The 21,628-nt window shown below is 55.1% G+C and overlaps 9 protein-coding genes across 9 annotated transcripts; 5 read left to right on the top strand and 4 right to left on the bottom strand.

Annotated features, from left to right (window-relative positions):
* Positions 1-184: 184 nt before the first annotated feature.
* Positions 185-646, top strand: PG986_012142 (uncharacterized protein; the record flags this gene model as incomplete). The annotated part of the gene is made up of 2 exons (XM_066848364.1): positions 185-271; positions 350-646. The coding sequence occupies 2 exons, from the start codon at positions 185-187 to the stop codon at positions 644-646; spliced, it is 384 nt and encodes a 127-aa protein (XP_066695060.1).
* Positions 647-2,075: 1,429 nt separating this feature from the next.
* PG986_012141 (uncharacterized protein) lies at positions 2,076-2,735 on the bottom strand (the record flags this gene model as incomplete). The annotated part of the gene is made up of 1 exon (XM_066848363.1): positions 2,076-2,735. The coding sequence occupies one exon, from the start codon at positions 2,733-2,735 to the stop codon at positions 2,076-2,078; it is 660 nt and encodes a 219-aa protein (XP_066695059.1).
* A 3,315-nt stretch (positions 2,736-6,050) lies between these two features.
* PG986_012140 (cytochrome P450) lies at positions 6,051-7,810 on the bottom strand (the record flags this gene model as incomplete). Its single annotated transcript, XM_066848362.1, has 5 exons — positions 6,051-6,213; positions 6,281-6,478; positions 6,534-6,795; positions 6,885-7,430; positions 7,501-7,810. The coding sequence occupies 5 exons, from the start codon at positions 7,808-7,810 to the stop codon at positions 6,051-6,053; spliced, it is 1,479 nt and encodes a 492-aa protein (XP_066695058.1).
* Positions 7,811-9,331: 1,521 nt separating this feature from the next.
* On the top strand, positions 9,332-10,591 carry PG986_012139 (aromatic prenyltransferase; the record flags this gene model as incomplete). The annotated part of the gene is made up of 1 exon (XM_066848361.1): positions 9,332-10,591. The coding sequence occupies one exon, from the start codon at positions 9,332-9,334 to the stop codon at positions 10,589-10,591; it is 1,260 nt and encodes a 419-aa protein (XP_066695057.1).
* Positions 10,592-11,025: 434 nt separating this feature from the next.
* Positions 11,026-12,385, bottom strand: PG986_012138 (uncharacterized protein; the record flags this gene model as incomplete). Its single annotated transcript, XM_066848360.1, has 2 exons — positions 11,026-12,010; positions 12,120-12,385. 2 exons carry the CDS (start codon positions 12,383-12,385, stop codon positions 11,026-11,028), a joined length of 1,251 nt encoding a protein of 416 aa, XP_066695056.1.
* Positions 12,386-13,348: 963 nt separating this feature from the next.
* PG986_012137 (uncharacterized protein) lies at positions 13,349-14,032 on the top strand (the record flags this gene model as incomplete). The annotated part of the gene is made up of 3 exons (XM_066848359.1): positions 13,349-13,428; positions 13,493-13,673; positions 13,775-14,032. The coding sequence occupies 3 exons, from the start codon at positions 13,349-13,351 to the stop codon at positions 14,030-14,032; spliced, it is 519 nt and encodes a 172-aa protein (XP_066695055.1).
* A 1,033-nt stretch (positions 14,033-15,065) lies between these two features.
* On the top strand, positions 15,066-16,078 carry PG986_012136 (uncharacterized protein; the record flags this gene model as incomplete). The annotated part of the gene is made up of 4 exons (XM_066848358.1): positions 15,066-15,163; positions 15,223-15,441; positions 15,491-15,830; positions 15,866-16,078. 4 exons carry the CDS (start codon positions 15,066-15,068, stop codon positions 16,076-16,078), a joined length of 870 nt encoding a protein of 289 aa, XP_066695054.1.
* Positions 16,079-17,666: 1,588 nt separating this feature from the next.
* On the top strand, positions 17,667-19,194 carry PG986_012135 (uncharacterized protein; the record flags this gene model as incomplete). The annotated part of the gene is made up of 3 exons (XM_066848357.1): positions 17,667-17,821; positions 18,178-18,435; positions 18,510-19,194. The coding sequence occupies 3 exons, from the start codon at positions 17,667-17,669 to the stop codon at positions 19,192-19,194; spliced, it is 1,098 nt and encodes a 365-aa protein (XP_066695053.1).
* Positions 19,195-19,559: 365 nt separating this feature from the next.
* PG986_012134 (uncharacterized protein) lies at positions 19,560-20,096 on the bottom strand (the record flags this gene model as incomplete). The annotated part of the gene is made up of 1 exon (XM_066848356.1): positions 19,560-20,096. One exon carries the CDS (start codon positions 20,094-20,096, stop codon positions 19,560-19,562), a length of 537 nt encoding a protein of 178 aa, XP_066695052.1.
* Between the last annotated feature and the right edge of the window lie 1,532 nt (positions 20,097-21,628).

Raw genomic sequence — 21,628 nt, 5'->3', positions numbered from 1 at the left:
ATAGATATATACCTATGGCAGTCCGCTGTTCTGGGTAGGAGTGGAAGAGACGGCTCACGGTTTCGGCTTATAGACACTATACGACACACGTATTTGCTTCAGTTTTCAACAACAAATGACAGCAAGAACACACACAAACACACACACACACAAGACGTATACACAAAGCGAACCACTCAAAGCCATGTCCGACCTCACGCCAGGATCCATGGCCAACTTCTCCTGCACCATCGGCCACTGGGCCGGCGCGGCGGTGCCCCACGACATCACCGTCGGCGAGATCGCGTACTGGCCGGCGCGGAACCCGCAAGGCAACGCGACCAGGCCTCAGGACACGATGGAGTGAAAGGCGCTGGCCGCGTGCTGCGAGAACGCCCAGAACATCACCAAGCAGCCGGACGACTGCGTGCTCTGGTGCGAGCTCCCGCGCGACCGGTTCCCGCCGAACCCCAAGTACGACCCGCCCAGCGAGGGCAAGTACATTGATCGCTTCAATGAGTGCATTAAGGCGAATCTGCCGGAGGACGGGAATGGGCTCGCTACTGGGGTTCAGTACCCGAATAATGCGAATAAGACGGATGGCAGTAAGTCATCGGCGTCTTCGTCGTCGCCGAGCGGTCCGTCGCCTACTGCTGGGGGGTCCTGATGCGGGAGAGACGGGTAAGAGCGCGGCGGTGCCTGTGCTGAGGATGCCGAGCGTGTTCAGTCTGGGCTTGCTTACGATGATGGCTGGGGTGTACACCATTTTGTCTTGAAGCGGGTGGTGGTGAATAGGAAGGGTGTCAACCAGGGGGGAGGGGGGCAACTGGCTCGAAGAGATGATTGACGATGAATACAGGCACATAGCGACGGTGTTGATTTAGTGGTATTATGGTTCCCACGGGTTTCCGAGGGTCATCATTGGTGGCATGGAATTGTATGATACAATACACAGCGCTTTCAATGCCGGTTTCTTTTCAATCTTCAGTCCCACTGTATGTGGCTCAAGGCATTGCGTTTGAGAGCATTTAACACATCATCAGCAGAACCTATCTGACCGAGTGGCATTCAATTGTACATCATGTCGACCGAGTTGAGGTTTCGGAGCACTGACTGGGAACTGAGTGAACGATGCCGTTGCCATCAACCAATGATGAACGTAGCTCAGGTAGAGTTACCACAAAGAGTTGTTAGCGAAACCCGGGCCGATGGGGATCAGTCGCCAAATATTCAAAATATCCCCGTGGGGAGCAATTTTCCTTCTGAAAGCCCCTTGGGGAGAGAGGCGAGCTTCGGACAGGGGCCATACTCGGTCTAATATTGTGAGCTGGCTATGTGTTTAGTCTCTCCCATATCAGCCACTCGATAAGCAAATGACCAGACACCAGTAATCTTAGCATCTAACCTTAGAGCGTAGTGTCTATTAAGTGTGTAGGTACTGCGTATCAATCATGGATAAGTACATGTTTACTAGTGGAATTTGCCTCGTCGACCACGTAGCCGACAGAGGAATCCATTTTTGGTAACTTGGCTGTGCTTCCGAATCAGTGAAAAGACATTTCGTCATCTTCGAAGTCAAGATCGATACTCTTGTTAAGAGCAAGGGCATAGTTTTTGGGGTCACTCAAGAAGGTCAAGTTCACTGGTGCAAGAGGAAAGGCATGCATGATATGTGAGCCCAGAAGGATATGTTCAATATATGAAGTTAAAGGTATGTACAAGACTGCGGCTCTTTATGAGATCGACCAATCATCTCTGGCTTGCTTTATGTACAGTGCGTCATCAATAAACAACTCATGATTTCCTCCCTTCGGATAACCAGGGTAGGTCCAACCGTTCCAATCATCTCATCTCCGTATTCCCATTCTCATCGATCGTGACACGATTTTATCCCAATCCAATGTTCCCCTTTGTCGTTACTGGCAGGCAGGCAAAAGTCTCCCGGAGCGGAGAAATTTACTGGTAGGGGTTGGTGCCGAGGCACTGAGCGTACTCGGAGGCGCAGACGCTCATGTTGGCGTCGGGGACGCCCTGGCAGGCGCTCTTCTCGGTCTCGCAGATGGACGTGCACTTGGCGGCGTCGGCGGAGCACAGGCTCATGTTGGCGTCGGGGGGCGGTGCGGCACTTGTCCTCGGCGTCCTTGCAGTTGCCCTGGTGGACAGCGGAGCCGGAGGAGGACTGGGGCTTGTCGGCGCGCTTGGAGCCGGGGGGCGGGGAAGTAGACAGCGTCACCGGTCTCCCAGTGGGGTTCCTCGCCGCGAGCGGTGTAGGGGTTGTAGCCGAGGCACTTGGCGTTCTCGGCCGAGCAGAAGCTCATGTTGGCATCGGGAGCGGTGCGGCAGGCGTCGTCCTGGGCCTTGCAGTCCTCCTCGGCGCGCTTCTGGTAGGGGTTGTAGCCGAGGCAGTCGGCCTTCTCGGCCGAGCACTGAGCCATGTTGGCGCCGGGGGCCGAGCGGCACTTGTCGTCCTTGAGCTGGCAGCTCTTCTCATCACGCTTCATGAAGGGGTTGGTGCCCAGGCACTTGGCGTAGTCGGAGGCGCAGAGGCTCATGTTGGCATCGTCGGAGACGCGGCAGGAGTCGTAGGACTCGGTGCAGGCGCTCTTGCAGGCAGACAGGTTGGTATTGCATAGGCTCATGTTGGCATCAGGGGCGGTGCGGCAGGCATCATCCTTGTTCTTGCAGTCGGAGGTCGAGGGAGCGGCAACAGCGCAGTAGCTGAGGATGGCAACGGCGATGGCCTGAGTGAACTGCATCTTGGCCGTGGGGGGAGGGGAAAAGAAGGGTGGTGGTTAAAGAAGGAGTGGGGGCTAGAGATTATTAGTCTGGTTGGTGGATGAGTGAGTGAGTGAGTGAGTGAGTGTGTGTGTGTGTGTGTGTGTGTGTGTGTGTTGGTTGAGTGATTGATGATGAGGATGATGATGGTGAGGAGAGAAGAGTTGTTGTTATTTGGAGGAACGACTGCAGCTCTTTCATACGCCGCATCTCGAACCCGTCTCGCCGGTTAGCATCTCCATTGCAGCCATCTTCGACGTCGTTCTTGGGTCATGGATCGTCATGGCTGCCGACACCACTGCCCTGAGTGCGGAGCCGGCCTCGTATTTGGCGGCGGGACGGGGACGGTAAGTGCTGAGTGCCGAGTGCCCCTGTTGCCCCTGGTTTTTCCCAGCATCCGTCCCCATAAGAACGTGCCCACCACGACCCGACCCGATCTCTGGCGGGTGCATGCATACGAAGAAGCTTGGTGGTGATGCTGCCACGAGTCGAGTAGAGTCGAATAGTGTCGAGCAGAGTCGAGTAGTGCCGACAAGGCTGCACCGGTCTTTCACTGCACTGCACCTACTCCTTCACCTGCGGACTGCCGAAACGATAGTTGGCGCGAAGGACTAAAATTAGAAGCGTCGCATCCACAATATCACGATCTAGGGTGACGCTACTTCCGCTATGACGTGGTATTCGGGATGGGCACCCTGCCCACTTGGAAGTCAACACTGATCCTTTAAACATCTTGGCTGCCAAGCTCGGTAACACGTCTTCGCACAGGACCATAGAGTGTCTCGAGGGTGTGCAGCACTGACTGACTGCGCCGCATGTACGACTCGGAGAGCCGCCATACCCGAACTTGACGCGCCTGGCTTCTTGCTTGCTATTGTTCTCATGCTAATGATGGGTTCGCTGGACCCTCTGATGTGAACTTTCGCCCCCGCAAAGGGGGAAAAAAAGGCTTCTTTCTGTCTGGACCCCTTGTCGGTCAGGAGCTTTTGCTGCCTGTGTCCTGGGCCCCTGGACTGGCCTACAGCGTTCCGTACTACAATCAGATGGGCCAAAAAAAGAAGAAAAAAACACACACGAGCGATTAAGATGATTCCTCGCAAGGGTCTAGTCGCCAATGCATTGAACGACCGCAAAATAGTTAAGATCTACATCAGCAAAGGTATGCAAGGAAGGCGTCAAGCTAACGAGCCCTACGTGCGACGTAGAGCTGAAGCAACGTCCCTACCGCTGCGTTGCACGCAACAAGGTCACAACGGTCAAGGCTGTCGGGTCGTTGACATCATCTTGAGCTGAATGCGAGGCGCTGAAACAAGCGGCCCTGCGACTGTATATCCGACATCCCCGGACCCGCCCGTAGAAAAGGGTGTTGCTTGCGGTTTTCTTCTGCCTTCGGGAACAGAGAGAGCCCCCTTCGGAGCCCCTACGGAATCCGGCTATCCGGGCTTATCGGCATTACTCGGTGACCCGGATCGAAGCCATGCGAGATCCGCCGCCAACCCGCATTTCGAGCAGGTGGGACTATATGCACCAGGATGGGACCGAGCCCCCCCCCTTATCGACGGGGCGGCGCATAAAGCATTGCAGGAGAACTGTCAGAAAAGCCAATGCCAAGCTGTCAAAGTCTGGGTCCGACATGGGACGGCACAAGGCTTAAAGGCCGAAGTCCGCACTTGCGCCAAAACCGGTCGAGTCCCCTTTGTGCTGCATCTGTATCAAATCCATAGCACGGCCTTATTGCTGGCTATATGTGCTTTACGTACAATGGACGTACGGCCCAGTCCCCGCGTGACGCTTCACCCTGTGCCAAAACAGAATGGCATGCTGCTCACGATGATGGTACTGGGAGGTTTGTTTGACTCCAATGTGGAAAAAGTTGCTATCTGTCTGTAGTTGTTTGTCAATTCTGAATAACCTCATCTGCGATGGGGTGTACACTGATTTGTGTACCAGCTACCGGATCGCTGGGTAGGATTCCAGACTAGCAAATGCCGGAAGGGCTGGCTAAATACGAGATGCTCCCGTGTAAAGTGGTGGCTGCAGTGTGGAACATCCCCGTCCTCTGCTTCAAGCAAGGTGCACGTGCTGTATGTTGGCCAGCCAGGCTTCTCGTCTGAGGAAGAAAGACATGGTCCATTGCTACCACAAGTGTCTGATCTTTCGTGAGGCCCATGAAACCAATCGTTGACCTTGCACCCGGTGTTACGGCTGACTTACAGCATGTTGTCTTGGAGCTTGGACGAGCAGGAGACCTCAGCAGAAAGAAAGGGGCTGGCTGTATTGGGTTTTGCTCAACACGTGTTCAGTGCCATTGTGATCTGCATCGAAAGAGAAGCAAAAAAGCATTCGGGGTGCCCGATTTCTTCGTCTATGCACCGATAAAAGACGAATTGCATCTGGAAAATTGGCACGCTGTTGTTGGCCAGGGGAAATGGGCCAGCGGTACTAGCCCGGTGTGATATTTTATATTATATTAATTAAATATATACGTAATAAAGATTTTTTAATTATTTTAAAGAATATAGTTTTTTATATTTATTTTTTTAATCAATGGAAAAAATAAAGAGGAAAAGGTTAAACGTATAAATAAAACTGCAACTAAAATCCGAGCCTGACTCTCTTGCAGTTATAAGGGTAACCACTGTATAAATTTGTACAGGGTGGGCGACCTCCGACTTTGTAGGGCAGGGCAATGGCTAACAGCTGAGGTATGCAACTCAAGTATTGTTTCGAGGAAGACGAATTGAACCCTTCCCATTGGTCTTGTCCCAAAGGGCTGCACCATTGCATACGAAGATATCACTCACAAGGAATGCAGCGGTGTAGATGGGCCTTGAAGACTGGCTATTGAGAATGCCCAACCTCCACAGCCGCTGGTCTGGCCAGACTCTCCAATGGGTGTGGCAAAACCTTTTACCGGATCCTCGGGTGGTTGATGAAAAGCCGAGAGAGATCAGCAAGCATAATAACATAGGGGGTATCCTCATCGACCTGTGGCACACTAATAACTTAGGCTCAAGCGTCTCGGCCTTTTCTATAGTCACGGTGGCGTACAGCGTTGTCAATCTCGAGGAAAGAAAAGCGCGTCAAGCTCTAGTATGAAGATGAATCTTGAGACATAGCCTGATAAGAATAAGTGCTATTATATGGCCCGATTGCCAAGACAATGTATAGACACAAACAAGAGAACCCCCATCTTTTTCTAACGACTTGGGCAAGGTAAACTAACTGGGGAAATCAGCCAACTTGCAATCCGATGATACAGGAACTGCCCTAGCCCCTATACGGATCCTTTGAATTCATGTTCTGGGCTTCGGGGCCAGAGCAACCTTCAACTCTTCTTTCTTCCAGCTGGTATAAGCTTTTTGCCTCTTCAGCCACCCACCGCTGGCCGGATGCAGTTCCATGTCAAAGTTCCATATGACCCGAGACAAAATTGTTTTGATTTCGGCCATTGCGAGGCTCGTGACTCCATGTTAGCAAAGCGGTAAACCAGCTACACACAATTCTCTCGAGCGCAGCAACTTACTTCTTGCCAATGCAGTTTCTCGGGCCATACGAGAAAGGCTGGCAGGCGGCCTTGTCGTCCTTGTCGAAGCGCGAATCCCCGAGCCACCTATCAGGGATGAAAGACCCGGGATCGACAAAGTTCTGACTCGAGCGATCTGCGGCGAGCTGGTGCACCCCCACCGTGTAGCCGCCAGGGACGAACTGGCCGCAGACGACCCTGCCCCCCGCGGGCACGACACGAGGGAACACGGCGGGGCCTGGGGGGACACAACCTCAGCGACTCCTGCACGACCGCGTTCAAGTACGGAAGCTCGGCAGTGCTCTGGATCGTGATCTCGTCCTCGGTCTCGAACCGGTTCTTGATCTCTGCAGTGAGCCGCGCCATAGTCTCGGGGTTCTCTAGGAGCAGGTAGGTCGCACCCGTCAGCGCCGTGGCTGTGGTCTCGCTGCCGGCTACGATGAGCACCTGGGTGCAGACGTAGGTTTCCTCCATCGACATGGCCTTCTCGCCCTCCGCGTTCAGGATGTACGATACTGCACGCACCCGGTTAGTTTTGCAAAACACAAAAACCCAAACAACAAGATCACAAACTGATCGTCTCCTGGGAGCAGGGCAAACCTACGAAAGTCGGGACGATCCGTTTGCAGCTGCAGCCGTCGGTTAACACGCTCCACCGTGAACATGAACTGGCCCATCCTGTTCTTAACCAATTTCTTCGGAACGAACAACCAAGCCAGGAGGCTAGGGAAGGGCCAAGAAAACCGTCTCGCGGCGCGCATGAAGACGCCGTCCTGGAAGAGGTCGAACACGGCGTCGAGCCACCAGTGCCAGACGGCGTCCCGGAGGCAGTGGAACGGCTCGCCGAAGGCCAGGTCGCCGATGATGTCGAACGTGGTGTAGCTGTACCACGCCACCATGTCCACGTCGGCGGCGGCGTCCGGGTCCGACGCCAGCCCGTGCAGCTTCTGGATGAGCAGGTCGATGTAGCCCTTGATGACGCGCTCCTGGGACCGCAGCGCCTTGTCCGAGAAGGCCGGGTTCTGCAGCCGACGCATGAGGCGGTGGCCGGCCTCGTCGGCGTCTACGATGCTGAGGATGCCGGAGGGGGCTTTGTTCCACCACTGAGGGTCCTTCTCGAAATTGCCTGTGCCATCTCGAGCTGGGAAGCCTAGAAGAAACATATCGCTTTAGCAAAGGATTTGTAGTGTGCTCTCTCCCTCCCCCGTACCCTCACTTACCATAGATTGCTGGCCACGCCCGACTGTCGGTATACGATAGCTCGTCAGGGGCTATGCGGACGACAGGCCCGTACTTCTCGTGCCAATCCTTCACTTTCCAGATACTGACGCCCCTGATGTCGTAGTAGGCGTGATACAACCTTGTCGCTCGAGCCAGAAAGGGGCCAGGATAAGATGCCAAGGGGTGAAAGTATACATTGTATACGGCCTTTCCAACAGCCCAGAGCAGAAGGGCAAACGGCACGGCCAAGCCTGGCAGCAGTGGTCTGGGCATGCGTGCCTGCCCAAAGATCTGACCAAGCTCGTCCATCGTCAACGATAACATTACAAAGAGCCCGTCAGATCGGCTGGGACGGCAAAACGTTTCCTTGGCGTGAAGTAAGGCCACAGCTCGGTTCAATCACTGGTAAGGACAGAGCGCGTACCGAGGCTCTCTCCAAGGCCCTTAAGAGCTCCAGTCGGAGTAAAGGGAAACACCGAGGGATTTGTCTGAGAATCCATCAAATAAAAATTAGTTCACTATCCCCTGTTTGTGATTTTTGTAGTAAGCACGACCAACCTATCCACGTAGCTGGTGTGCGGACATGTATAAACCGACCTGCCTCTTTTCGACAAGCTTGCGATATAGCCGATATATCAAAGGGGTGACTAACAATCGAGATTCGGCTTTTCCAGTAGTGACTGCCAGCAACGACAGACTGGTGCTATGAGGTTGGTATACGCCGTTCGCGTATCGAACCCATCAAAAGCGGATATCGGGTAACGCCAAGCCCTTGGTATGCTGGAAGGATTTCTTGGTCTCACGAGAGCGACCTTGAATCAGGGTGTAGCGGCCAATGGAGACGAGGCGATCGCATCTGTCACGACAGCAACAACTGATTCCGTGAATCGGAGTGAATAACAAAGAAAACAAAGGATCAGTCCAGGCCCCTTCGAGGAAGGCGAGCGGGCCTGTTAAGTACCCCTGCTGAGATTGTCGACTGACTCGCTGGTGGTCTGGGGGGGGACCCTTGCGCGAGACAGGCGGCCATCCCGCCTCCAAACAAACCGACGGAACCTTCCTGGCTTGCGACAAGGCAAGGGACCCGAGTGCACCGATAAGGACTTGGCATGGTGATATAGACAAGGTCTTGGCTGTGTTACAAGCATATGATTGGACCCTGACCATTATGTACTGCGTTGCCGGAGACTTTCTTGCTTACCTGCCTGTACGTTGCGTATACGCATGTATAGCAGCTAGCCTTTGTAGGGAAGATATTCGAGAGATGGATAATGACGTTGTCGCCGTGTCTGATCTGACGCCATGGCAACCTCGTCCACTTCGTAGGAGATACATACCAGCGCAGGCCAGCAGAAGCAAGTGACTCAAAACCGAGCAAACCCAACACATATCGACCCAAAAATCGATGGTACATGTCAGCGGCGGAGCCACCGGGTGTGGATATACTCAGATGGTCGGTAATTCCTATGATACGTAAGATGAACATAGGTCTATCTGTGCTTCAGCGCGTTGCATTCCAAGTATCTGTCTGCCCCCCCTCCCCCTGCCTGGATGTGTGGCAACGCAGCAGGTGGATTCTGGGGAGGGTGTGATGGGATGCGATATGAAGCAAGTTGATTCGACTGGCCTTGACCTCCAGGAGGGCACAGGAGGCTCTTCCGGTGTTATCGAGGACTGCTCGGTCGGACACTAATAGCCTGCACTTTTATTGCTTGTTTCCATTTAGACCTAGGCCTTCCCCCCGGGACCACTCTACGCCTTTGAATCTCCTGTTCATCGTACTCTCTCCAATTTCCAAGCCCAACTACATACTTACCCAGGTAATCAAATATGGAGGTAGGAGCCCGGGCCGTTCTTCACACAACAACAACTCCTAGGAGGGGGTCAGAAGCTGCTTTCGACCTTTCATGTCCCACTCCTCCCTGGAAGGAAGAAGATGCCTCGACACTCCAGACGCCAGTTGCCAATGAGCCTTGGTCACTACTCAACCACGTCCTCCAGTTTCGCTCGACCGACGCCCAGTTCTGGTGGGAAAGGACGGGTCACGTGTTCGCCCGACTCCTGCAAAGAGCCGGCTACACGCCCGCGGAGCAGTACCGCGAGCTGCTCTTCTACGCCCTCTTCGTCGCCCCCGAGCTAGGCCTGGCCCCCGACGAGAACGGCAACGTCCGCGGCTGGCGGAGTCCCGGCACGCCCGACTCGACGCCCATCGACTTCAGCTGGGAGTGGGGCTCCGGGGACCACGCCACCGTCCGCTACTCCTTCGAGCCCATCGGCGCCCACGCCGGCACGCCCCTGGACCCCCTGAACCGGACCGCCACGGACCGCTGGATCGCCAAGCTGCGGGAGCAGAACATGGTGCCCGGTCTGGACCTCGAGTGGTACGACCACTTCACCAGCCGCATCCTGCCGCACGAGGACATGGACCGCACCAAGACGGCCGATGTCTTCGTCGAGGAGACGACGCCCAAGGCCGGCACCGTCGTGGCGCTGGACCTCGAGAAGACGGGCCCCGTCATGAAGATGTACATCTACCCAGGCCTCAAGGCGGAGGAGCTCGGCATCACGAACCTGCAGCTGGTGCGGCAGTCGATCCGCAGTCTGCCGCAGTACGCGTCGCTGCGGGTCGAGCCGCTGCTGGCGTACCTGGACGAGGGCACGGCCCGGTACGGCTTCGAGACGGGCATCCTGGGCATCGACTGCCTGCGGCCGGCGGCGGGCGCGCGCATCAAGATCTACGTGCGCGCGCCGCACACGACGGTCGACTACCTGCTGGACGCGCTCACGCTGGGCGGGCGGCTGCCGCTGCGCGAGAGCGACGAGGCCGTCGCCGAGCTCCGCGACTTCTGGAACGCGTTCCTCGCCGACGCGCCCGCGGTCCTGCCGGCCGACGCGCCGGGCCGGGCCTCCCCGGGTTTTTATTATACGGTCGGCTGCGGCCAGGAGGTCTCGCCCAAGGTGTACATCTCGCCGGGCTACTTCTGCAAGAGCGATGCCGACGTGCTCGACCGGCTGCGCAAGTTCTTCAGCACGCGCCGCTCCGACGGCATGATGGACAACTACGAGAAGGCGATGCAAGACATCTTGTAAGTAACAAGCATTCCGAGCTGTCCCATTTCAATTTCTGTGAGCGATAGCTCGAAGCGTTCAGGCTGACATGTCTTTTTTCTTTTTCTTGCGAAATCTAGTGACGCGCAGACGCTTGCAAGTCGCTGTGGGAGCCAGTACTACGTTGGCTGCGCTCTCCACAAGAACAAGCTGCGGGTGGTGACGTATCTGAGCCCGCAGGCGTTTGACTGCGAGCGAGACCTGATCGCTGCTCGGCGAGACATAATGGAGTCCTAGATGTTGTTTTAATTAGACTTGTACAGATTGAGGATGGGGAACGGCGCCATGCATTTGGGGGTCATTGACCATTTACGCCGATTCTGATGAGCATCGAACGAACCTACTAGCCTAAAGTGTCATTTCAATTGAATGTCAAGACAAATGCGGTACTTAAGTGACGTGCATATGTGTATTCTTCACGTGGCTAGTCCGCTACCGTCCGAAAAGTCAATACACAAGTCCTTATAAGTCCTCATATGTACCCCTATTCTAACCCCTCTCCCCCACGAGCCCGAGCAATGGCTTCCTCCAACAAACGACACGCCTTCCCCGCCCCACCCCTGCGCCCGCAGCTCGTCCCGCATCCGCACCGCGTTCGCCTTGTACGTCGTGTCCTCCAGGACCGCCCGCACGGCGGCCCGCACGCTCTCGACGCCGGGCCGCTCCGTGCCCAGGTCGACGCCGGCGCCGACGTGCCGCACGCGCGCCGCCGTGTCCTTCTTGTCCTCCGACGTCCCCGCGCACACCAGCGGCACCCCCGCCGCGAGCGCCTGCGTCACGCTGCCGTACCCGCCGTTGGTCACCAGCGCGCTGCAGAGCGGCAGCAGCTGGTTGTAGGGCACCCAGGGCGCGATGCGCACGTTCGTAGCCTGCGCCTGCAGGGTGGCGCTGCCGAGCTTGGCGCGGATCGCGGTCTCGTGCGGGGAGGGCACGACGAGGAGCAGGGAGGGGTCGTCTTGCAGCGCCTCGATGGCGGGGATCAGGAGGGAGGTCGGGTCCATGGCGAAGGTGCCTTGCGTGATGCCTATGATGCGTCGGCCGGAGGGCGCGGCGGCTAGGACGTCGTCCCACCACTCTGGGAGATCAGGGGCTTGCGTCTGTTGGCTCACCAGCGGCCCAACGTAGTGCGTCTGGGGCATGGGCTGGTGGTATTCAAGCGATGGACATGAAGCTTGGATGTGCAGCTGCGTACTGTACTGCACGACGTCTAGCTCGGTGAGCGGCTTCAGCCCCAGAGCTTCTCGCTGCGGGTTGATCACCGGCAACGTCCACTTGTGCTGGCTCAGCAGGGTTCCCAGAGCCGAGGTCGGGGCGTGCTCTCCAGCACCAGGCAAGTAAAGCGGCACGACGCCGAGCGTCGCGAAGAACGGGACCTCGCCCAGCTCGTACAGCGCCGCGGCCCTGCGGGAGCGCATCGTTGAGCAGGCAGTCCGGCGAGTACGACTGCAGGACGCGGCGCAGGTCCGCCACCTGCGCGACCAAGCGGCCTCCGAAGAGCACCACGACGCACCCCTCCAGCGTGGTGGGCTCCGTGGTCTTGAGGACCGTGTCAGCTTTGACGACCTCGTCGGTGGCCTCGAACCGGGCCCCTGAGGCCTTGACCCGGGCCTGCTGGTCCGGACTCGCTAGCCACACGACCTCGTGACCCCGTTGGACGAGGGCCTGCGCCACGGCTTGCATGGGCAGCACATGACCCGTGGCGTAGAAAGTGTGCAAGAGGAACTTCCACTTGGGCTTGTCCCCGGGCGACATGGCATTATTGGGTTGGGCGGACATGGTTGCTCGATGCTTCCTCGGTATTCTGGTGCCTGATCGTCTTTCTCTTTGAAAACCCCCTTAAGGCACACACCTATATGGCTGCGGTAGGCCACGAGAGAGCCGCTTATGGGTTGGCCATCCCATTTCGGAGTGGTCGTCTCTTGCTACGTGCATTGCCGATAAATGGGCGCAGTCAAAATGGTCTGGGCCTGGCCTATCCCTTACCGCCATCGTAACCCAGGTCCCCCAGGACAGCTAACGAGCATCCACGAGATACCAAACACGAGTCACGACAAGGTATCAATCACTGGGCGCAGTCGGCTGGTTTAAGGTTGTTTCCGGATTGTGAAGACCATGCATATGCCGGAGCGGGTCCTCTAGCAAGAGTCCCCAGGGGGGAGTATAGTACCCGCCACTTATAAGGGTAGTTTACACTACTTATAAACGTGGTCTATGCTTAATTAACGCAATTTTTTAAAAAATAAATAAATAAATGTTTTAAATTTTAATAATACAAATTAAATAATAACGTTTTAAAATTAAATATAAGCTTTATATTTTATTTAAACTGTTATTTTTTTAAAAAAAGAATATTTAAATTTTTTTTAAATTCTACGATATTATTTCTATTATATTAAAACGTTTTAAAAATTAGAATTATATATTTTATACTTTTATATATTTTAAGGGTGGTATAAATTAACCGCTAGTGGCTTTTTATGCGATTTTAAGGGTGATGGGAACAACCCTTATAGGTGGCGGGTGTCAGCAGCCCAGTCCAGGGGTGCGTTTGCCGGGCCTGGGGTCGAGTCAGGGGTCAGGGGTCGGTGGCTGTAGAGGGGGCAGTTGGCCTGTCCAAAAGATTGTTACATAATATCAATTTTTAACATGGCATAGTGTCGTCGGTTGCACCTCCTCAAAAGGAAGAGGCTGCTGTGCGGAAGACCAGCCATTGAACATTGTTGAGCATCGGTTGTGAAAATGTCTCGTACTTCACTGGATAAACTGCCAGAACCCTCACCGCTGCGCCCTATGCGGGTTGTGGGACTGGGTGCAAGCCGGTGAGTGATGATGCACCCTCTCGCCACATGCACAAGGAGCACACCGGGCTGACTGATGTTGAAGAACCGGAACACTTGGTGTGTTCCTCGCGCTGAAGATTCTGGGCTACCGGCCGTTCCACATTTCCGAGTTGCTTCCCCATGGCGTCCGCCAGATGCAGGCGCTCGAGGAGGCGATGGTCGCGAGTTCCACGGACAGTCCTTTCACGAGGGCCGAGCTTGACAAGCTCTTCGGAGACTACGATGTAAGTTGTACCAAAAAGGACACGCCTGGCACCAAATAGCTGACAGCTCTGGAAAGTGTTTGATCGAAAGTCCGTGCTACTTGGGCACAAGTGGCATCCAGACATATGTCGATGACCCGAGCGTCAAATTCATCCTCACACAACGGAGCCCCGAATCCTTCGCCAAGTCGCTGACCGGTTCGCTAGGCTGCTACTACGAAAAGCTCCACGAATGGCCCCTGACCGCGGCACGGGTCTGCGACGGCTTCGTATGGGAGCTGGAGCGGATGTTCCGGCTGCTGACCTTCCGGTGGTCCCATGGGCTGCACCCGTCCGACCCCGGATTCCGAAGAGCTTTGGAGCAAAGTTACATCGAGTAGTAAGTGGCCAATTACCGAGCCAATCACTCCCGTTGTCTTCTATGATTGCTAACATGTCAAACCCAGCATGAAGACTGTGCAATCACTTGTCCCGCGGGAGCGTGTTCTCGTACTGGATCTGGATGAGGGGTTTGGCTGGGAGGAGATATGTGATTTTCTAGACTGCGAGGTCCCGGACGAGCCGTATCCACGGTCGAACTCAATGGCCGAGTTCCACGTGGCTGCCGAGATGGTATTGGCCCCGGCAGTCAAAAAGACCATGTTGATCCTAGCTACTTCAGCCACTGCGGTTGTGGGAATTGGTGCGTGGTATCTCCAAAGAATGCGTAGATAGTGTACAAGTACAGCCGCATTAAATATATATTTATCATGGTCTTCCTAACTTACATAGATCAGTGTTACTACCCATGAGATACTGATCGAAATCCTGGACAGTGTGTACGGAACAGTGAGAGTCGTCTAAAAGATGGATTGCTCGGATAAAGACTTGAGGACATGGATTTTCTGTCTCAATCGACGAGAAAAAAAAGGCTGGGACGGTTTGTACCAGCCAACCCCTGACACCTCGGGCGTCGGTTTGTTATCTCTGGCGGCTCTCGCAATGCATGACTCGGACGAGGTGATAACGAAAACGAAAACAGGGGTAGACAGCCCCCTGCCCCTGGGGAGTACCAGGCGACCCCAGGCTCCAGTCATGGAGTGCATCTAGACCCCATATGACCCACGATTATAAACTCAAAGCCCTGGCAGTGCCAGCGACCCTCCGGTAATCGCATCTGTTGTCCCTCGTAATTGAGTTTCCATTGATAATCAAATCAATGCCGGACAACATGAGCTAGTAGAAACAAAGCAGGTGAGGACACGATCTATGTCTCAGCAATTCAAGCTAGTTCTAATGGGGCCAGCAGCATCTCCTATTATGCTATGGTGTTGGTCATACCATCTACAAGGCAACACATAGCAGATGTGAAAAAGTTGGGTTTTAGTCCTTTTCAAACACGATACGTTCCGGACGCCAACTCCAACTCCGAGAATGGCCGTACCACAGCAGTCTCGAAGGGAGGCGGTGCGCACCAAGGTCGACTATTTTGACGATCCAGGTGTGCCCTTGGTCCCCATGGTGATTGGAGGGTATGTGGTGGCCCCCTCTCCGGAAACTCATGTCTTCAGAATGTTGATCTTACCAATAGCCCGGAGAAACCCAAACGTCAACCAAAGATCGCAACGCCAGTGACCATTGGAAATGTCCGAGGGCGGGAGGGCGACTTCACCCTCGACAAACAAGGGTTTCAGTATGTCAAGCACAAGTCCAAGTTCACAAGCTTCGACGACGCCGAGCTGGTCAGGCGGGAGCACTATCCGGAATTGGAGGTGATGCTGCGAGAAGCTCTGGAAAACACAAAGGGACTGTAAGTCATTCTCTCCTTTGCTTGAGACTGGCTACACTACTAACTATAGAGGTAATGACAAGGCCCAAGCCATCCAGCATTCACATGATGACACATATCCAGCGCTACAGCCCCGTGGAGGGCGAGGCGCCCAAGGGCCCCGCCGGACCGCTCTACGGCGTGCACGTGGACCAGTCCTTCTCGGCGGCCGAGGGGTGGCGCAGCGCTGGCTCGGGGACCGGGCCGAGGAGCTGCTGCAGAAGCCGCGGTACATGATCATCAACATCTGGCGGCCGGTGCAGACCATCACGCGGGACCCGCTGGCCGTGTGCGACGCGCAGTCGGTGCCGGACTCGGACCTCGTCTTCGTGCCCGTCCAGTTCCCCGACCACAAGACCGAGGCCGTCGAGGTCCGGCCCCCTCCGCCAGCGCCGCCGGCGCGCAGCAGCACCGCTGGTACTTCATGGACGGGCAGACGCCCGAGGACGTCCTGCTGTTCAAGCAGGTCGACTCGTGCACGGCGCCCGGCGTGCCGCGCCGCACGCCGCACTGCGCGTTCAGGGATAAGGGGCTTGCGGAGGGCGAGGGGGAGCCGAGGCAGAGTATAGAGATTCGGGCTTTTGTCTTCTTTGACCAAGTGTCTTCCGACGAAGCCTAGATTGTAGATAGTACTCTTCAATCTAATTGATAGTTTGAATTAAACGAGGTGGATCGTCAAGATATTTGTGCTGTGGACCTTCGTAGGCATTAAGGAGGCCCAATGTGTTGTCGTTGTAGGATAAAATTTCCGGGGAAACGTCGAGGGGGAAATGTAAAAAAAAAAAGAGAGAAAAAAAAGAAAACAGCGATTGCGTCCGAAATAGTTCTATTCTATATGTAACGAATACAGAGTAGGGGGGCAAAAGTCGAAAGAAAAAAGGGCCATAGAAGCAGAAGAAAAAGAAGTGACCGCAGAGGGAATCGAACCCTCTTGCCTTTAAGTATATAACTAAGAATACTACCGCTAGGCTACACCAGCCCGGTCAAGGGAGACTTGAAATAAATTGGGTTATAACCTCTGAGAGATAGAAAGATGCTTTGCTCCCGAGTGAGCAAGTTATCAGAGTTTGGTGATGCCTTGGAATGTGGCTGTGTCAGAGCGAAGTGGCCTGTAAACCCGTGTTGTGACACGCCAATATGGAAATTTGTATTGTGAATGCAAGACGACTTTGAATTGATTCTAGGCTGTTGAGGTGGAATGCATAGAAATCTTGAAAATGTCCAGACTAACATTGATGTGAGCAGGCTTCAACATCCGAAAGAAACCGAACTCCAGAGGGAAAAGCCTCCGTGGCAAATATAAAATTAATGACCAACGGGTAACCATAATATTATTCTAGGAGCGCGGAAATTTCGTATGTATACCAGCAGGTAATTCGGTGTTGCCCCTTTTCAACCTGCCTTGTGTAGTTCCGTTTCTTTTTTCTTTTTTTTAATATTTCGGTTACTCATGTTTAGATAACACGACCCTTTTATATAGAATCCATGGTAGTCAGTTCTCTCTTATCTCACTGGTGGACTCGGGCATGGCGGTTGAAGTGTGCGAAGGGGACAGATATATCCCCCTGGAAAGTGAAACCAATACCGCAAGCCACTAGGTTTTGAATGTAAAATGGACTGCTGATAAGGATCTCTAGAAAGCGGTGCCATAGGGAGACTACTATACAATGATCTACCAAATCAAAGGCCGTGCGTGATTGGATAATATTCAGGCCGTTTCTCGCGTCGTACGGGATTCAGCTTTGTACACTACCAGTTCAACAATGTTGATTCCCAAAGTGTACATACTGCCAGAATGACCAGGATCTGCCTCAATGGAGCAGCTCTCCTGACATTGGATACAGAGAACCACTGTTCTTTTCTGGATGCATGAGCCCGGGACCAGCTGACGTGAGACTGTTCAAGATCCTACAACTCAACCGATGTACTCCTATTTCTCTGTTGCTGTGTCCAACACTCGAGCCAACAGCATTGCATTGATGTAGCAAGGTGGCACAGTCGATCGTGCGAATCCGGACGTAGGGGTTTTCTGCCCGCCTGTTCCTGCAGCTGCTCCTTCGTCGGACGATAGGTACTTGTCGAGTAATTGCCGCTCTCGCCGACCTGGGGACCGGCCAAACCCTTGCCAGACGTGGTTGGGTGCTGCCATCTGATTAGGCAATCTCAAACCCCCGTCCTCTCGATCCCGGGAATGCCGCCGAAAAGCCATGCATCTCGTGCGATACTTGCCATTGCTGTCTGACGGGGTGACATGGTTCCGTGAACAGCCCCGTAGCACCACCTCCGTCAACGACGACCACCGGCGGCCTCGGAACATCTGCGATGTCAACGCCGAGATTATTTCACTCGTCGTGCCTGCAGAGTACGTGACTCTACAAGAGGAGAGATGCGGGGTTTCGCCGTTGTTGAAACCAGGGCGGCATTGGGGGCCTAAACAACATGCGCCCAGTTGCTGACAGTCACGCCACGCGTGAGTCACGCCTCGAAAGATACATAATGGGAGGAACTACTCTTTTCGGTGTTCCTACCTCTTAGCCTATCAAACCCCAGTGAGCGGCAACCATCAATTGTCCAACTGGATGCCAATACGATGTCTTCCACCACAGTCGCAAGCCATTTACACTCTTTGCCTGTCGATATCCTGGTTGCCCTTCTTTCTGCATCTGGCTCCTTGGCCGATCTCCACGCGTTTATCCGGGCGTCACCTTTGCTGTACAGAGTGTTCCTGAAATCAAAGACTGCCATCCTACTAGAAATATGTTCCAGAGATGAGGGTCCTGTCATCCGAGATTACGCTGCCTTGTCTCTGACACCGCCGCTGGATTGGTACACGGAATCGTACTGCGACGAGGCGCTCAAAGCAGTCCAACGGTACCAGGACCTTCTGCCGGGCAGAAGGGCGGCCGTGGGCGTCACCGAAGACCAGGTCATAGCCATCATCCAGTTTCAGCGCACAGTCCAGTTCTTCGTGGAACTGTATGCCGCGACCCGGCTGGCTGTCCTCGAAGCGCTCGGGGACGACAACCGGCCGCCACCGCAGCGCCCTTGAGCCGCGACGAGCGCCAGCGCGTCTCGCAGGCCTTGGTCCGCTACCAGGTCTTCACGCGCATCCACCCTGAGCCAGACCGCCGCGGCAGCGCCCACGTGCCGATATACCGCCGCTTCTTCGGCCTCTTCGCCAGCTGGGAGATGGAGCAGGTCTCGACGGCCCACGCCTTCGTCTTCTCCGCCCACCGCGCCTACGCCGCGTGCACGCCGCGGCCCGAGCGGAGGCCGTTTACCCACAAAGCCGTGCCCGTGTACGAGGGCGAGGACGAGTATCTCCACAACGTCGTCGACCTGGGCCTGCTCCGGCGCAAGATCCTGTCGGCCGCCGCCATCGACGCGGAATTGATGCAGAAGATGCGGACGTACTTGCAAGGCGAAGCGGACAAGCCGGAGAAGACTCGTTGCTTATTTAATGTCCTCGCCGCAGGCGAGCACTTTCCCAAGACGAAGCGCCTCGAGCCGCTGGGGGACGACGCGCCCCATAGCTTCCTGGTTCGCGAGGAGAAGCAGGAGGAGGCGATCAAGGTCAGGGACGCGATGTACCTGCGCGAAGACGGGATGGCTCCCCTCGTCGCTGGCACTACGGCCCGTGAGCCCCCTTTGGCTGGGTCGATGCTCTGCAAGGCCTCGATTGCCGCCGCTGGGGCGAGGACCTTCCGCGGTGCGCGCCCGACGAAGCAACTATAAAGAGGCGAATGGATGTCACGGAAAAGGTTGCTCGGTGGCGATGGCTAGGCTTCGTGTTTTGGGATGAGGGGCGCGTTGATCTTGTCAAGGCAAGCGAGGGGCAGTTCAATACGGGCTGGGTGGCAGAAGTGTGGGATTGAGCAAGTGCAGCTGGGTATTTTCCCATGAGGCTCGGAGTCCAGTTTCACGATTTGTGTGCGACTTAATAATGACTTCAATTCAGATCGATCTACGGAAGCCAGCATTGTGCCTATGCTAATATCGACGCTGCGGCACTGGGAGCCCAGCATCTTTGAACATGCCCTCTACTCTCAACATATGTACCGGGAAGTGCCCTCGATGGTCACTCCCGTCGTGTCCCCCTATCAAGGGCTGTGCACCAACTTGATGACGATGCCCTGGTTCGTGAACCCCCCGTCGACGAACTCGGCCGACTCGTAAAGCGGGTCGGTGGCGTTGACCGTGACGCCCATCTGCCCGCCCGCGGTGCCGCACGCGAGCAGGGCCTCGTCGGCGTTGCCCTCGGCGGCGCCGTCGATGGTGTTGGCGATGTCGCGGAAGGTGACGGCGGCGCTGTCGTCGCCGACCAGCTTCGCCAGCGCCCAGGTGCCGCCCTTGGTGGTGACCTGCCACTCGCCGCAGTTGTCGGCGTCGGCGACGGGCATCTTGAAGAAGGGCGACTGCCCCTGCTTGACCGCCCGGTCCTGGTAGCTGCGCAGGTACCGCGCGATGAAGTCGACCTCCTTCAGGTTCAGGTTCTGCGGCGTGCCGCCGTCGGCCTCGTCGTAGCAGATGCGCTCCGCGGGCTCGGGGAAGAAGCACGTCATGGGGCGCATGACGCCGGCGAAGGCCGTGCCGCTGAGGAGGGGGAGGGTGGCGAGAATGGCTTGGGTAGTGCGCATTTTGGGGCGGTGTTGAGAAGGGGCGGGATGCTGAGGGAGGTATGACAGAGATGAGGGACCAAGTAGTGATGTGATGTACGTTTCGCTGGAGGCTTGCTTGTGTGTGGATGTCCTGATGAGCTCTTCCATATCTTCCTTTCTCAACACGGCCGATGCATCATCCCTTTTATCTTTGCACTCGCTGTGGGCCATACGCCGCTCAACATGCCACGCCTCGCATTGCGTTGCCCGTTGCTGCATGCGACTTCAGTGGTCGCATTCTCAGTCCACCGCCGTTGTAAGAAGAGGTTGACTCCTGCCTAGGCCATCTCGGTGGATTGTTTGCTAAGAACATACAACCAACTGCCCAGCTGCCCGACTGGGATGTAGATCCTGTGTCAGCTGACATCTTCCCGATGCAGCAGGACAGCCGATTTCTGGCCGCCAAGGCGAACCGGCCATAAGCTCAGCGGAACCCATTTGCCTTATCCGTTAAACATCACCGCTGCAGAGAACAGGGATTCGATTTCTGCCTAAAATATCAACCCACGACTTCTTATAGAACCACAGTCTCGGCCACCAAGTTTCGCCGTAATATTGCTTTGTGCATGTCCAACCTAGAACCAACTGCAAGATTTTCTATGACTCTTCTTGGAAGTGAGATGTTTCTCCTCCGAACGTATGTGTGAGGCATCACGCGTGCGAGCTGTGCCGCTCATCTTTGACAACCAATGGCGTTGGGTCATGCCATGGTGCAAATTCCCTCTATGAGCGAGCCGTCGCTTCCGAGTCCGAACGGAGCATCTCCAGTGCTCAGTCTCTCCGGGCTCGCGTGTTGGAAACAGCTGAACCTGAGCCTGTAGAGGCTCTTGGCGCCGACGGGGTGTTTTATAGTCTTCTGATAGACGCGTTATAAAAATCGCAATGTTACTGAAACTCTATCAAAGGCCATTTATTCGCATCTGTACTGCTGCGTGAGCTATACTATTTTGCGAATATGAGAGCTATATTGCAGCAGCCACTATGGCTCGCAGCTCTGCTCCCAAACTTGGCTGGTTGTGTCGATTCAACACAATGGGCAAAGATCCAAGCGGCATCAGGTATCGAGTCGTTTCCACGAGTATTCCAGAATCCGCCTCCAGAGAGTCCCTCTTACATGGTGGACAACACAGGGAATAAAAGGGGCGTCGCACCTATAAATGGTACCACAGATCCAAATTATTATACTCACCCCCTATTTTCATCATACGTATGCTAACCGCTTAGGCGAATACAATGGTCCTGTATGGCAGCAGTCTGGGAGCTTTGAGAAGTACATGGAGAAGTTGAAAGGGAGGAAGTCGGCTGGAATACTGCCAAACTCTTCGTCGGTCTCTAACGCGGCGCTGCAAGCTCGTCAGGGCGGAGGGTTCTGGTTGACTCAACTCGGGCCACTGGGAAAGGTTTGTAGCTGTTTACTCCATGCTGTTTACTTCATGTTGTTTGTTTCATACTGTTTATTTTGCTGTTCACTCTATGCTGTGACTCCATGCTTTCTACACAACGCTGTCTTA

This window comes from Apiospora aurea (assembly GCF_038362705.1).
Source record: "Apiospora aurea strain CBS 24483 chromosome Unknown utg000008l_segment0_segment0, whole genome shotgun sequence".
In the NCBI taxonomy this organism is placed as follows: Eukaryota; Fungi; Ascomycota; class Sordariomycetes; order Amphisphaeriales; family Apiosporaceae; genus Apiospora; species Apiospora aurea.
The sequence above is the reverse complement of the archived record's forward strand: the minus strand, read 5'-3'. Positions and strand labels throughout refer to the sequence as shown.